Raw genomic sequence first — 15,797 nt, forward strand, 5'->3', positions numbered from 1 at the left:
CCTCAGTTTTGTAAAAATGACTGCTGTATATCAATGTGCACATTATTAATGGATCTGCTGAAATATATTCAGGCTGTCCTCACACCGTTTGTTGAGCCACAACCTTGAAAAGAATTACAATGACCTGTAACTCAATTTTCTCCATTCTTTCTATTTTTGTGTCTTTAACAACTTCACTGTGTCATTTTTAGGTGATGATTGCTCTGTTTTTAGCCATGATCTACCAAGTTATATTAAAGATAATTTTGAATCTGAAAGAGTCACTGAAATTAACTGGGAAACCATTCAGGGGGGAGTGATAGGGAATGGATGTGGACAGCTGGCACCCTACGCCCATGGAGATTCACTCTATTTTAATGGATGCCAAGTAAGACAAGCTGTGACCAAGCCTCTGGATCTCACCCGAGCAAGGTAATAGTTTGAGCCTAAACAGCTCTTTCAACAATTCATGAAAAAGTAAACTCTTCACATGTACATGGGCCAGTACAGATGAGGATGGACTGATCTGGCTCTGCCATGTAGTTGGATGTGCTGGCAGAAAACATTAGGGCTTTGTGACTTTGATTTGGGAGATGGAGACTGAGGATGTCAGATGAAAAGGTCAGATGTTTTCATCATGCCCAACAGAGCACTGTCTATGTAAGCCAGCACTGACAGTGAAGCTGTTGGCAAAGGCTGGACACCAGACTGCCTGGACCGGTGCCTGATCAGATAAGACAAATCCCATATTTGTATGTGCCTCCACAATGGTTATGATTAAAGATGTTATTTAGTAATTACAGGATCATTTTCCCATTTCAGTTGTCAAATAGAATTACATTCACCTGGCAATGAACAGGAGTATCTTTTTCATCTATTGAGCCTCTTTGGCCATGGAAAAATAAATGTAACCAGCCTGTGCTGGCTCTTAGCAGAGTGACAGTTTTCAGGACTGGTTTATATTTAGTTGTCCAAAGCAAGATTAGAAACAGGATGAATTGGCCAATGGGCCAGATATATATCAGGTTTGTCTCTTCTTACTTGAACTCCCAGGTAGAATATGATATACATTTTTTGGCACTTTCTTATATTCAGCCTTTATTTGTCCTTTTAAACTTTTCATACAGTTATTTACATGTTTGCATTTTTAGCCATCTCAATTTTGTGGAGATATAGTGCAAAATTGGATCCTGCTTGCAACAATATGTTATACATAGTAAACTACTATTTTGGAAGGGGAGCTGTGTTTTAAAGATGTGAGAACAGTTTATTTTGCATGTTAAAGTAACGATTCTTGAAAATGCTACAAGTTTTGATAAGGTAACTGCAATAAACCTAGAAATACTATTGTTCCTGTTTTAATAATTTTGCATCTTGAAAATGCCTTTTCTCTGTGTGTTTTACAGCAAGATCATGTTTGTTTTGCAAATTGGAAGTATTTCACAAACAGACAGTTGCAATACCAATCTGAGTGATCCTAACACTGTAGACAAGGCAGTGCTCCTCCAATACAGTGTAAATAATGGAATTACATGGCAAGTAATTGCACAGCATCAGCCAAAGGACTTTATACAAGCCCAAAGAGTGTCTTATAATGTTCCTTTGTAAGTACCCAATCACATTTCATTACCTCTAAATGCACAAGTTTAGCATTTCTGCTAAAAAATAACCTATCTTTGCATCATTGTTGAAGAAAAAAGGTTGATGAGAGGGTAAAAAAAGAAGACTTCAGAGGAAGGCTGACTAAGAAATTCCAGGCTAGTGTTTATCAATGCACTTAAAAGAAAAAAAGAAAGAATACTTGTTTTGAAGAGGGAAAATCCACCCTACCTGTGTGCATTTTTAACTCTTAAGTGTTTTACACATACAATATGTTGATGTTCAGTCACACAGAAACTATTTGACTTTGCTCTCAGTTCTGTTTGGGGATAGATAGGATATGCAACACACCAATAGTTGGAGCTCTCACGGGCTCTTGTGTTTGTGTGACAGGGAGGCACGAATGAAAGGAGTCTTACTGCGCTGGTGGCAGCCCCGTCACAACGGAACAGGTCATGATCAGTGGGCTTTGGACCACGTAGAAGTCGTCCTGTGAGTATCAGATCAGCTTCACCTCATCCCACCCCACCTCAGAAAGCACTGAACTTTCTCCAGCATGACATGAGTATTAAGCACATTAAGAACCATTGTGGCCCAGGGAATCCTTTCTCAAAGGGAAACCTTTAAAATCCTATCTTTCCTGATGCTCTGCCCTGGCTGCAGCAGTCAGTAGCTAAGATGGACACAAAGTAAGTGTCACAGCAGGGGGGTGTGTTGTGCATTGTGGAAAAATGCAGGAGGGAAAGTGGGGCTTTATCACCTCCAAGTATTGCTGTGGTCCTGTAATGCAGCACTGACTATTAAAAAACTATTTTGCTGGGACATAAGAAAGGATATTCCTGTTCAGCCCTGTGCTGCCATTTAGGGCTGATCTATATCCTTTATATATATATTAAAAAAAAAAAAAAGATTTTTCTGTATTGTTCATTGCACAAAGTAATGTTGTTGTGCCTCTTAAAAATCTGTGGTAGCAACTAATGCCTTATTCATTTCCTTTTTTTAGTAAGAAGGATACTGTTCAGAAACAGGGTTCACTATATCAGGTTCCTATGGTCCGAGCTCTATATTCATCCCCTTGTCAAGATTTTACCAAGTCTGCACCCTCCTGATTCTCCCATTCTTGAGATGGGTTTCGCTGGCAGCTAACCCGTTTTTCCTGTGTTGCATCATGAAGAGATGACCTGCTCTTTCTCTAACAATTTAGTTCCAGTAGAAGTGAAATGCTAGTGGCTTCCCGGGCAGGAACTCATCGCTGGCAGTGGTTGGCAAAGAGAGGCGAGCCTGCTCCATAGATAGGTTCAAACATTCTTTTTATTGAACAACTTAAAAACGAGCAATGAAGAAATTAGGCTTAGATAACCTCCAGACTGTGTAATTATAGCTATGAGGTTTCTGAATTAGCAGAGGCACTGCAAGTAATGTTTTGCAACCATAGTAAAGTGAATTGTCTGATTGCTAGTTAGTCCTGTTCTCCTTTCCACCAAGAAGCACCAGCTTGCATGGCACTCATATCAACCCCAAACCAAACTGGTCCCAACACTGAGTAACTGTACACCCTCCGCTGCTTTTACACACCTTGCTGGGCTCTGCTTCCATAACATTAAGCTTAAAACTGTAAGGAACAGAGGAGAGAGATGGATATGATTCCTGTTTTAGTTAATCAATGGTTGTATGATGCTGCATCAGGAAAGATATGGAAGAGTATGAGCCTGCAGGAAGTTCACCCTGTTTAGGAAACCATGGAAAAGGGAACTGCTCGTTCTGAAATATTCACGTCTTTCTACCTCGCAGTTAAAAATAAAATGAACAAGACAAACTATGTAAGAAAAAAATAAAGTACAATGTTACCCATCAATCCAAGCACTGAATTAGGGGCCATAAGTAGGAATAAAACAGATCTTTAAAAAGTTAATCTGAGGCTGAAATGTGGAGAACTTCTCTGACAATGAGATCTGCCAGGCTGTACACTATAGACACGAGTGGTAACAAGAAGTCATGTGAGATTTTATACTAGAATGGCCAAAGCAAGTAATCATACCTTAGCAAAAGAAGGAAAACCAGGTAGGCAGAGAGTGTCTCCCCCTTCTATTATTTTAGTCTTGTTAAAGAGCTTTAAGGCTCTTCTGAAAACTGCCCTAAATATCAGGCTAGAGACAGAGAATTTCCACCCTGTTCAAGTGACATCTGGTACAATCCATAGAGAAAGACAGTCCAAACTGGACTGATTTCTCCCTTACCAAGTCCTGTGAAATACAGTGCCATGACATCTTATTTCCCAAAGGCCACATGTAGAGTTCCAGTCCTTGCTAACTACAACACATGAGACATGCTGCTCTCAGGAAGGGCAGAATTAAATTCCATAGTGCATCTGGTTCCTATGCTGGCATGTGCTCAGACCTGGCAGGTGCCTTTAGCTCCTCTGTTTTGCTTAAGTTCTATCTGCACGTTGTAATTAATCAAAATATTCTTCAGGCCTCAAATTTATTAGCAAGTAACCTGCAACGTCCTTATCAACAATTACTCTCACCTGGGTTTTTCTGTAGCTTTGCTACTTCACTTGGCCACCTCACACTGATCACTTTACCCCCAGCATTTCAGCTTCTTCACCTGTTAAATGACAAAGACACTTATGGAGTGCTTCAGGGTACCAGAAGGGAGCCTGGATCAGTATCTGTTAGTATTTACCCTAGATGACCCTGCACACACCAGGGCTACCAGAAATCACACTGTGAGTACTAGGGATAAGACTTGGCTTTCATTCTTAATATTCCTTTGTTTTCCAATGAAGGCTAGAGAAGCAGTGCCTGCTCCTGGGAAAAGCAAGCCCCCTTTCCCAGGCAGCTCTCCAGCAAGAGGTGAGGAAGCAGAGTTCTCTGGGTGCTCTCCCTTCCCACCAAGATTCCAAGAGGAGAGCTCTGTGGGCAATAGCCACCCCAGGGTTTTCAGTCAGGGCTGCAGAGAGGCACAGCCTGAACTTAAATTATGCACCAGGATTCTGTAATTACCTCTTCCCATTAACTCCATAGGGAGTCATTGGTAGAGTCAGCAGGCTTCTGTCTGGTTTATTCATCCCAAATCTGAAATACGTTAGGAAACATCTGTGCCTCCTAAATTGGAAGTAATTTCTGTCGGAACTCTGGCCTCATCTCAGAAGACCATGAACATCCCTAGATAAAAACCCACTGATGGTCATGTCCAACAGAGCCTGTATCCAGTCCTCTTACAACCCTGCATTGCACCACCAACCTGGATGAGACCCCATACACCTCTCCAGAACCATCAAAAAACACTATCCTCACTGGCCCTGGTTTCAGTCCTAGATTTTCATGTTTGTGACCTATGTACCCATGTTGATGCAGCAGGAAAACCTCAGCCTGTGAGGTGTTAGACCAGGAAGCCAGCCTACACTAGGAGGTGTGGTTTGGGACATAGATACTAATTCCTGGCTTTGCACACATCTCCTCTTGTGCTCTCTTCACTACCCTGTGGGCTGACAGAGGTCTCATTTTCCAGCCTATGTGTTGGCTTGGCTGCCTGCACCCCCAGGTGCACACCAAGCTGCTGTGACAGCTTTTCCTCAGCCCACAGGCAAGTGAGCCATGCTCTCCTAGAGCAGACTAAGGGCTGTAGTAAGAGGGCAAGCAGGGAAAGCACCTGCCAGCGGGGACAGCTGATCTGTAGGAACATAAAACAAATAAGGATTTTCTTGATTTTATTTCCCATCCAAAACAGAGGATGTCCCTGCTCCTGCCTAGAGTTGTGACCCCAGGGGCACATCTGTGATTATATGCCTTCATGGCCCAACTCTTCTCAGCAATCCAAAGATTTGAAATCAATTCTGTCACAGGTCTAGCTGCCAAGTCGTAGTGCAGATACTGAGACAGCTGACACACAGTCAGGGTCATGACACTGTTCAGTTCAACAGATTTCTGAGTCAAGGGCCACCATCCTCTCACCATCAAACATGCCTTCAGGATGCCACTCCTTTGATTCTTTTTTGCTCCCAAGAAAATTGCTGCGGGAAAAAAAATCAACCTTCACATTATACATGCATGCAAAATACCTGACAGTGATAAAACAGGCCAAAGATTAATGCTTTTGTATCTTACTTAAAATCATTCCACTTTTGAATGATCTATTTGAATCACTCAATAAAAAGCAGTATTTTTAAGATTGTGATGCAGCTGCAAACTGTGCTTAAACTGAGCACATTTTTTAAACAGGTGAAACCAAATACCTGTGTTGACAATGTTATATATTAAACTGATCTTGCCAACTTAACAGCAGTTGATGTCTGTCTCGTGGTGGGGAGAGGATACAAGTTATTAAGTTGCCCAGTCCCTTTTATAGCTAGTGCTGATTATCCCTCATTAGTGCAGCATTTTTTCTCTCCATTTGTAAAGAAAGCTTTGGGCCCAACTCTCATGTGTTCCATGTGGCTCTTCTTAGGATAAAAAGTATTTTATCCCAGGCTTAAGAAAGAGTGTTTTTCTGTGCCTCTGTACTTCTGCCCTAAGAAGAGCCCATGTCCAATTCTGCATTTCATTTGCACATTGTTTTTCTCTGGAAGCACAGCTCTCTGCCCACTGCACACACACCTCACACTTCTTTGCATGTGCATTACACAACTGCCATTTCTTTGTGTACAGGGCAGGCCCTTAGAGACATCTCATTAACTTAATTCAAAGTCAAAGGTACAGAGAAATAGTTATAAGATGAACGCTAAGGTCTGATATTGTTTTCCTTACCCCCAAACTTGTTATGTGATCCAAAGGAATTTACGCTGTGCAAGGAATGCAAGAAATGTTATCCACACCTACTATTTTATGGTTAACTGATAGATAACAGAATGAATCCCTCCATAGCCATCACTCCATGCTCTTCATTGTTGAGATAGTCTCACATTTTTGGCACAAATGATTTAGTGACAAGTTATGTTGCATTTGGTGCAAAGAATGTTTATCCTTATTTTGGAATACTAAAATACAAATTATATATTCTAGATTTAACAAGAAGTGCTCATGTGGAAAAGCAATTTCATCTGCTTCCTTTTTTTAGAAAAAAGCAAAGATTTGAAAAATGCATTTAAATTAAGAATCAACATATTTATGATAAAAAACATAAGTAGTTCAAACATTAGAGGACTATCTGAATATTTACAACATTTATGCCAAATTTAATATTATGCAGTTTGTGCTTCTATTGCATTTCTATTATGTTTCTAAAATGTGCATGCTGAATTTTATAGTAAATAAAAATCTAAACACTGATTTGAAATCTGAGGAAATAATTTGTTCAATTTTTATTTTCAAAAGAGACGAAAAGTCCTATATTGCCTCTAAACCTCATCAGGGTTTTATGACTAATCACAGTGCTGCATGCATTGAAAGGCATTTTCTAACTTGTGTTGTATTTCATTGTTTGCTGTCATTGGTTTTACACTAGAATAAGGTAAGTACTTTCCTTGAATCAGTATTAAATGTATGTTTCTGTTACAGCTACAGCTCTTTCACAAAGTTTTGTCAATGGTGGGTTGGTGGAAAATCATTTATGCTCTGAGATGTGCCACACAGATCCTGATCCTGCAGCACTTCCTCAGTGAGCACTGGAGGAAGTTAAACTTAGCAGAAATTGTTCAGCAGATTGTGCCATAGCGCAGTGGGAATTTCACCACGGTTGTGGTGGGAAGGACTGCTCCTTCTTTTGCTTCTGATAGGGTACAGGGAGACCTGCCAATGGAGGGCACCCAGAGCATTGTACAGGCAGCTAATTCCCACTTTTTACTCTAATGAATGGCCACAGGGACGCAGCTGCAGTCAGGCAGTGCATGTCAGTCAATCTGCACGGTGGCATAGCCACACCTGCCCCTTAGACACAGAACCAGTGTCCCCAGGCAGAGCCTTCATTTCATGTAACCCAGCAGCTTTGTGCTGTTGCAGTTAATAGATACCACCAATCAGTAGTTACTGAGCTCTGGGTTCAAGTGTTGACTCCACCAAAGCCAGAGAATATTTGCCATTGATATGAGCCCTCAGAACTTCAGTCAGAGCACATAAAACCTTTTTCATTACAGTACTTGCCTAATAAAGCATTTGTAATTCAGCATCAAAATTTACTCTAAACCTAGTCTTAAGGGACATACCTTTGATGTGTTCTAAGGCTTTTTCCATGTTTAATTTTGTTATCCAAATATTTTTGTTTCTCTTTTGTTCCTGTTTTTGCCCTGCCAGTTAGAAACACACAAATAATGAATGACACTAGTATATACTGGGGTTATGTACTGCATATTTTTCATTCTATTTGGCTATGTTCCATTTTCATAAACTGTTAAATTGCAGCCTTGTAGTTCAAATTGTGCTTTAGGAAACACACAAAAAACATAGCGCTCTACTAAAGACTAAAGAGACTTTAGTCCAGAGAGACTCCTTCTCATAAATTGCTTTATTGTAGGTATTGTTTTGAACATGCCCTAGATAGTTTTGTCTTTGCTCTCCTATATTGGCTGCATATTGCTTTCATGCAACTAGCACAACTCTAGGTAAACTTCATTGGAACATTTTTAGGGTTTCCTACATAAATTCAAGCAGTATTATCTTCTGTTTATTTTTCAGTAGTGCACTCAAAACTGTCAAACAGATTATACAATCATTCAGTGACAGCAGTCACTCCTGTTAATTGTTTTTTGCTTTGTGCTCCATCAGTCATACACAGGTAATTACTTTGGATCTGAACTTCTCTGATTGACTGACGGTTCAGTGTATGCAAAGAAAAAACAGAACGCTCAGCAGATGCTGACCCGTCCATTACACACTCACAAAGCAGTCTTCAAATTGCCACTGATTCTGAAAGCCACACCCTCCATCATGGAAGGGTCTATTCCTAACACAGATTGATGCTGCCCAGCATATTTTGGGTGTTCTGAACAAAACAACAGCAGAAGTATGGTAAAGCCTTTAATCATTCTGTGTAAATAAAAATTATAATTAAAATCAGTACTAGTAGTATTGAAAACATTTTTGCATCCATGAAATGCAATGAATGTGTAAATACTCCTGCAGACTATATTATATAATTATCCTTGTTATTTTATAAAGCATTATTGATCTCTCTTATAAAGTGCTTGCCTCCTATATAAAATATATACATACATGCAATATATAAAATCAATTCAAAAATATAAATATAGACCTACTCAGATTTTGTGGTGCAATATGATCCAATACTATAATTCATAGGGTATATATATTTATCCATGGAAAGAGTGAAAATCATAGTATTTCTACAGCAGGTACCAAGTTTTTCTGTGACATCCAACCAGTAGTTGGCAAGTCTGTCTCATGTCAGGGAGGACAAGTCTGAACTACATTAATGCAAGAAAAAGAAAACAACATTTAGTTCCTGAGAGTTTAGATTTCTCTTATTTTTCATACACCACACTGCTATGGTATTCAGTGTAAGACATAAATATATGCTTATTTCTAATACCTTGATCATCTTCCAATGGAACAAAATTATATACATAAAAAGAAATAATTAAATCCCTTCTACATTACTAGGTAAGCATTTCTTTGTTCTTTTTTTTTCAATTCTTTCTTTTCTGTTTTGTTTTTTGGATTTTGTTTTTTTTTTACTTTGTTCATTGTTTTAAACATCTTCACCATCCCTTTCAGGCCAGATACAAAATGGTTGGTCATTTGAAGTGAAATAGTGTCCAGGTGCACACAGCAGTGTCCAAAACAAGTCCTGAACACCTCTGCTGAGCTGTTGCTGACCAAAGGCAGGATAAGAAAAGGCTCCTGGGCCAAGGGCTGCAGCTCAGCATGTGCTCCATCTGTCCAAGTCTCGCCCAAGATGAGGCTCTCAAAACCAAGCTCATTCCTAAATTTAACTAGGTCCAGAAATGGCAATTTTTTTTCAGCCAAACACTTTGGCAGGCTCTGTTTGGTCCCATGTACCCAGAGCAAAGAGCAAACGTGCTCAGAGTTGGTCTGTGCTTTCTCCTAGGCCCATCTGCTGTATTTTGGCTGTAGAGCAGCCTGCTCCCAGCAGATAGGTGCTCTGTCCTCACCTCATGATTAGGATGCTCTCCTGAGACATGGGATATAGCCTTGAAGGCCCTGTCTCTGAGGAACCACCCACTTTCCAGGCAATGGGAATTAAAGGGAAGGAAAAATTAAGAACTTCTTCAAGCTTCGTGACCAATGGCAGCCACTTTCAGGAGTGGGTTTGGGGTCATAATTTCCCTCCTGCCTTCATCAGTGAGACACCTGGCATTGGAGCCAGGGTGGCCTTCTACCCTGATGACTTCAGGACCAGAATGAAGACTGATGTTCAGTACTGCTTTGCACTTGAGCTACCAAGTGGCATTAAAGTTACATAAACTCACCACTATCAATCTGTCACACAAAACTTACAAATCAGGACAGATCTTTCCTTTTCACTTGAGCAGGTCAGCATTAACCCATCTCTCAATTGCCAGATGCTCTAGAGCTCTACCTTACTGTGACAGTGCCAAAAAGTTGTGCCAAGTGTACATCTGTTTTGTCTCATTGTCACCAGGAGTTGGTCTTTATTTCATTCTTGTATGTACATTCCAGTGGGAAAAAACAAAACCAAGCCAAACCAAAACATACAGAAAAACAACCAACCCCTCCCCCCCCCCCCACCCAGTAAAAAACCCAACCTAAAAGTTGCAGAGCTTTGGAAAAATAGTCAGGAAATTACTTGGATTTGCTTAGAGATTTATAATCTAGATTTTGACATGACAACTATTAATCAGTTTAGTCAGTTGTGTTCAAGATTAGCTCATGAAAGGGGCATAATTTTGTTAGACAGATTGTTTTAGATTAAATTAGCATACTACAGCAAAACCAATTTTTGTTTGTGGAGAATCATAGGTATTTTGTAAAGCATAAAATTACTCCTTTTTCCTAAGGGCCATTTCCACTAAAAATAAGTTTAAGCATTAGAGAGGAAAGCATAACTTACTACATTATGAGTATTCCCTTCTTACTCACAGACAAAACTCACTAGTGAAAACATTCATTGAACTCACAAACAGGAGATTTGACAGAAGGATAACTGGAATATAAAACCCCTGTAGAGAAATGCTATGAAGCACGCCTACAGTTTTAGTGAATCTGGCCCTAGGCAGCACCAGTTTTCATCAGCTGAAAGCTCTTACCTTTCCCTAAGACAAGTTATTGTAAAAGAAAGCCAAGTGGGGCAGATTCTAAATTGCCTTGCACCTTTTAGTTAAACAAGGATGTGCTTCACACCAGTTGGCACAGACTTGAAAAATCGTGCAAGGACAAAGAATTGGTCCCACTAGCTCACTGCCACAAAAAAATTAACACTGCATATTAAAGAAGCTGACACTCTTCTTTCACCCTTTGATTTCAACAGCACTCGCAAACAAAATTACATGATGAATTTTTCACGGCAACATGGGCTCAGGCATTTCTACAACAGAAGACGAAGGTCACTTAGACGATATCCATGAAGAAATGAGAAATTTATTTTTTTTTCTCCCAACATGTGACGTGTTGCTTTCCATTCATTAAATCTAGCACTGCATCTGGTATCAGGACTTTTCTGCAACTGGCTTGATGAATAACTGAAAGCCTTTGTCAAGACAGAGTGTACACCACTTTTTCGCACTGTGAACTAATGAGAAGTGACTTATTTTCTCATAGGTAAATGTTTTAATGTTGATGTGTCTGTGAAAATTGTGATCTGTTGTACTATCAGTTACAGTGGCAGTATTGGAAGTAAGCAACTAATTCTGTTTAACAGGACAAAAAGTTTAAGCACAAAGACTTTTCAGATTTTTTGTTTATAAAAACCTACATACTAAGTACAGAATTTAACATTCTTTGTCACATAGTTATTTAAGTGCACTGTATTTCAGCTCTGTGTCATTTTATATGATTAAGTTATCATTGTTTGTCCTCTTTGTATTCTCTTCTACAACATGACACATTGGCACTGTATTTACTCGTTTTGTTGTTGTAATATTTTTGCTGCTGATTTTTTGGGCTATTTACCTTCTTATAAAATGTATTAAAAAAATCATCAAAGTACCTAATCCAGAAGATAATTGCAAAAGTAGTTGTAAAGGCGTTGATATCCTTTGGTCTTATTCTTTGTCTGTTGGTTAGCATTGTTTTGTGGATAAAAAAAGAATGCTTGACTAATAACTTTTTTCTACTAAGGATTTGTGGATTAAGCCCCAAACAGAAATTCCCAATTCCCTGTCTAAATGTAGTCAGTTCTTTGAAACTGATTTACTTACAGTAACTGCCATTTGGTGTCTGTAGTAATGAAGTAATTTGTAAACAGTGAACGTTTCATTGTGTTCTCTTCGGTGTTTGTTTCTATTGCGGGTCATGTTTGTATCTTCTGATAAAGTTGTATTTACACCAGCAACGTTATAATGCCCCTATAGCCCTAAACTGTCTATTATCATAAATAAAATGCTTCACTTTATGGTGAACCAAGCTAAAGATCCATGCTTCAATAAAGATAATGTCAACAAAGAATTCTGATGTTAGACTTTTCAAGCCGTGTGGGCTTTACACGAAATCATAAACCAAATTCTTCCACTAAATATCTGGATTGTAAAGCAAATATTAATGTTATTTTTAATGTTTAGCATATCACACTTAACAGCACTTGGCAAGTAACACAAACCAAGAGATCTCCCTGTGCCACCAATGGGCATAAACACAGTCCTTGGAACAGGTCCTGGTGCAATGAATGGAACAGGACCACAGACCAATATGCACTCTAGCTTTGTCTGCAAACTAAAAAATGGAAACCACTGTTTCCAAGCTCTGGGAACAAGAGCAGGGCACATAAGAAACCTTGTTCCAAACAGACTAAGTTGGCAATTCTCAGAACCATAAAACCATTAAGGTTGGAAAAGACCTTTAACATCAAGTCCAGCTATTAACCCAGCACTGCCAAGCCTACCACAAAACCACATCCCTAAGCACCACACCATACCAACACACCCTTTTAATACCTCCAGGGATGGTGACTCAGCCACTTCTCTGAGCAGCCTGTGCCATGCCTGACAACCCTTTCAGTGAAGAAATTTTTCATTTTATCCAATATAAACCTCACCTGGTTGCAACTTAAGACCATTTCCACTAGTCCTATACTTTGCTACTTAGGAGAAGAGACTGCTGCCCACAGCCTTCTTTCAGGTAGTTGTAGACAGCAGTAATGTCCAGCCTGGGCTTCCTTTTCTTCAGGTTAAACAACTCCAGTTATCAGAGCTTCTCCTCATCAGAGAGAAGTATCATGTAATACCTGCCATCCTCTTACATCTTGCACATCTGCTTCTGGCACTATACCTGTCTGAACCAGAACAATGTTTGTTACAAATCCACGTTCAGCTGAACCATGTGTTTAATTTTTAGGATGCTTTTGATCACAGGTACCTGAGCAGTGCAGAATAAAGAAAGAAAAAAAAAAAAAAAAGAAAGAAAAAAAAAGAGTGGTCATTCAGTGACCAATTAGTCAAAACCTTGGATTGGTCAAAATTATGTCATAGATCTTTGGATGATCTGGAAACTTGCTGCAACAGTCCAGGCTCCTGCAAACTCACTGTACTGCTCTGGAGAACCAGTGTACTTTGCGTACTTTCAATCCCTGAAAAAAGATAATGGTTCTATTCAGAGAAATAGCAGGAAGGTAAAATATGAGGGTATTAAGGAATATAACAACTTAATGTTTGGGCAAGCCATTTTAAAATATTGTAATAAGAGTTTTGCCCCTTGAACAAACAAAACCACAAGATCTAAACATTCCTATTTTTAAAGATAATTTTATTTGCTTTAGTATGTCAATAGATGGGTGATAGTTCAATCTAAAATGCATATGCAGCTAATGTGCTTCCAGGGAATTTATTTTAAAGACTTTAGATACAATGAGGCACTTTGCCTGACTTTTCAAGCAAGAGATCGGCATAACAAGAGAAGGTAATTTTCACAGTTGTATTTATTTCCTTTGAATAATGTATGCAATCACAACCACAGAAAAATACTACAAAGCATTTTACCCAAACTCACCACAAACTCTGCACTGGTTTTTCTCTTCCTCAGTGGAAGATTCCCAAGTGGTATTATCATCTGCCCTTTCCAGACTCCTGAAAGTTTTTCCTTAGACTTTTTCCAGTCCTGTAACAACCTACATAGCATACACATATGGTATACTCAGTAAATGTGGGGCTTTTTTTCTTTTTCCTCCCATATAGCTGAAAGCAATGAGTCATCTGACATTAAACAGTTGTTAAAATAGCAAGGGTGGCACAAAGGATAATCGATGGCAATAAAAATGCTATAAAAGGTACTAATAAGCTTTTCTACCAATGGAAAAGTTTCAGTGGCATAACTATGACAACCAACTTTTAGTACTTCTAGTACTTTTAGTATGCCTTATAGTCTTTCTCATTTCTCCTATCAGCTCACTAAGCTGTGTTCCAGTAGAATAAGGAAAACATAAGAGAAAGGAAACAGAAGTACAGAAAAATGAAACTGACCCGCTGGAGTTCCTGAAACAAACAAAACCTGAAGTTCTCATAATTTTGCCTAAATGTTTTTCCCTCAGGCTTGCTTCATCCAAAGATGATAACATTTTCTTAATGGGAGGAAATATGCAGAGCACCAATATTTTGAAGGACCAAATCCAGCTTTGCACGATCTTGACAATACACAGAAAAGGACAGTAATTAACACAACAAATACAGTCAAGGACAAGACATTGTCAGAGAGCAAGGTACCAGCACACAAGGTGGGTAAATACCAAACTAGACAACAAAACTATAGAAGTAGAATCAACAGCATAAAGCAGTTTTTAAAAATGCCATTTTGCATTGCATCAGTGGAAGTGTTTATGATAAAACACAGTAAATATAAATATGGCTGCCAGCGCTGGTAAAGTAGACAGCAGTTGTCAGCTGTTGAGCCCTTCACTTAAATACAGATGTAAACAAGTTAGAGAGATTGCAAACTACTGCAGCAGAAACAAGATCCTTGAACCCATGAGCTTCCAAGTAGAGAGAGTTGTTTAGTCTGGAAAGGAAAACATTTGGAAAGAGACATGACAACATCCATAAACACGGTTCTATGTTTTATTTACTTGGTAACCCTTTCAGGGCAAATGTTACTGGGTGGAAATGCTGCCACAGCATCACCTCATCATTCATCTATTCGTAGTTGGTTATTATCAAAGCAGGAAGCAAGTGTGAGGCCCCAGATAAACCCTGCTCAGATCAGCTCTGTAGTGAGGTCTAATGACTCAACACTGGAGGAACAGGAAAAATCCAGCTGCAGAGGGGATCTACCTTCATCCTGAGCTGGCAAGGGAGCCTCAGATTGAAACAGGGTCAGTAAAAGGGCTTGCCTATGTTAAGCATGGCCCTAAAGAGCTGTTTAGGGCTGTGAGCAACCCAGAGCAGCTGAGGCCATGAAACCACCTGCAGAGCTTCTATGAAGGAGCAGACAGAGCACCCAACACCCAGAGCTGGTGGATCTGTTGCTGGAAAAAAAGACCATGAGGTATGAGCATGCAAGCATTGTACAGGCAACGTGTGGTTGAATTGTTTATGCTCTTCTCTGTTGATGTTATCTGACTCTTGCTTTTTCTTCCTCATGTCAATCCTGGTTCAGCTAAAAGGACTGAGCTGGCAGTAAGCCTAATGGCTTAGTCCCTGTGTGGCTAATTACTGGAGAGCCTGATGAGGAGAGTTTTAGCCGGCAAGCAGCAAGGTGAGGCCAAGTAAAAACGATGTTCCAGGAATGGAAGAATACCATACTGGAGGATGAGAAATGCTAGGTTTATAGACTGAAACATATTTCTTAAACTTCAGTGGTTCCCACTGCTCCATCCCCTGAGAGCCAACTGAGCCCCCAAAGCTCACACTGAGCACTCTGTCATCACACAGCTCCAGTGGTGTGTGTGCACCCTTAACTAACAATCCACAATTATCCTCCACAGGAGTGCTTTTACTCTCCTCAATTGTCTATATTGTTTATTCTGTATTAACTTTCCCTCCCTATTCTTGTTTTGACCAAAAATCCTCTTTTCATCTTGCTGCTACTGAGTTTAGCACTACATTAATCCCTGTCCTTCTCCCAGAGCTGAAGAACCACAGCATCTTTTACCATTTTAGACAATGCTGGAAAGAAGCAATAAAAGTAATTATTAACCTT

At 39.6% G+C, this 15,797-nt stretch overlaps 1 protein-coding gene across 1 annotated transcript in view; it reads left to right on the top strand.

Annotated features, from left to right (window-relative positions):
• RELN (reelin) overlaps nucleotides 1–11,080 on the top strand; it is a 274,215-nt gene extending 263,135 nt beyond the window's left edge. Inside the window, exons 61-65 of the mRNA XM_062490818.1 lie at nucleotides 192–411; nucleotides 1,386–1,583; nucleotides 1,972–2,070; nucleotides 7,024–7,029; nucleotides 10,984–11,080. Coding sequence (XP_062346802.1) covers nucleotides 192–411; nucleotides 1,386–1,583; nucleotides 1,972–2,070; nucleotides 7,024–7,029; nucleotides 10,984–11,080 — 620 coding nt within the window. The remainder of the gene's footprint in view (nucleotides 1–191; nucleotides 412–1,385; nucleotides 1,584–1,971; nucleotides 2,071–7,023; nucleotides 7,030–10,983) is intronic.
• The last annotated feature ends 4,717 nt before the right edge of the window (nucleotides 11,081–15,797 follow it).

Source organism: Cinclus cinclus, chromosome 4 (assembly GCF_963662255.1).
Source record: "Cinclus cinclus chromosome 4, bCinCin1.1, whole genome shotgun sequence".
Classification (NCBI taxonomy): Eukaryota; Metazoa; Chordata; class Aves; order Passeriformes; family Cinclidae; genus Cinclus; species Cinclus cinclus.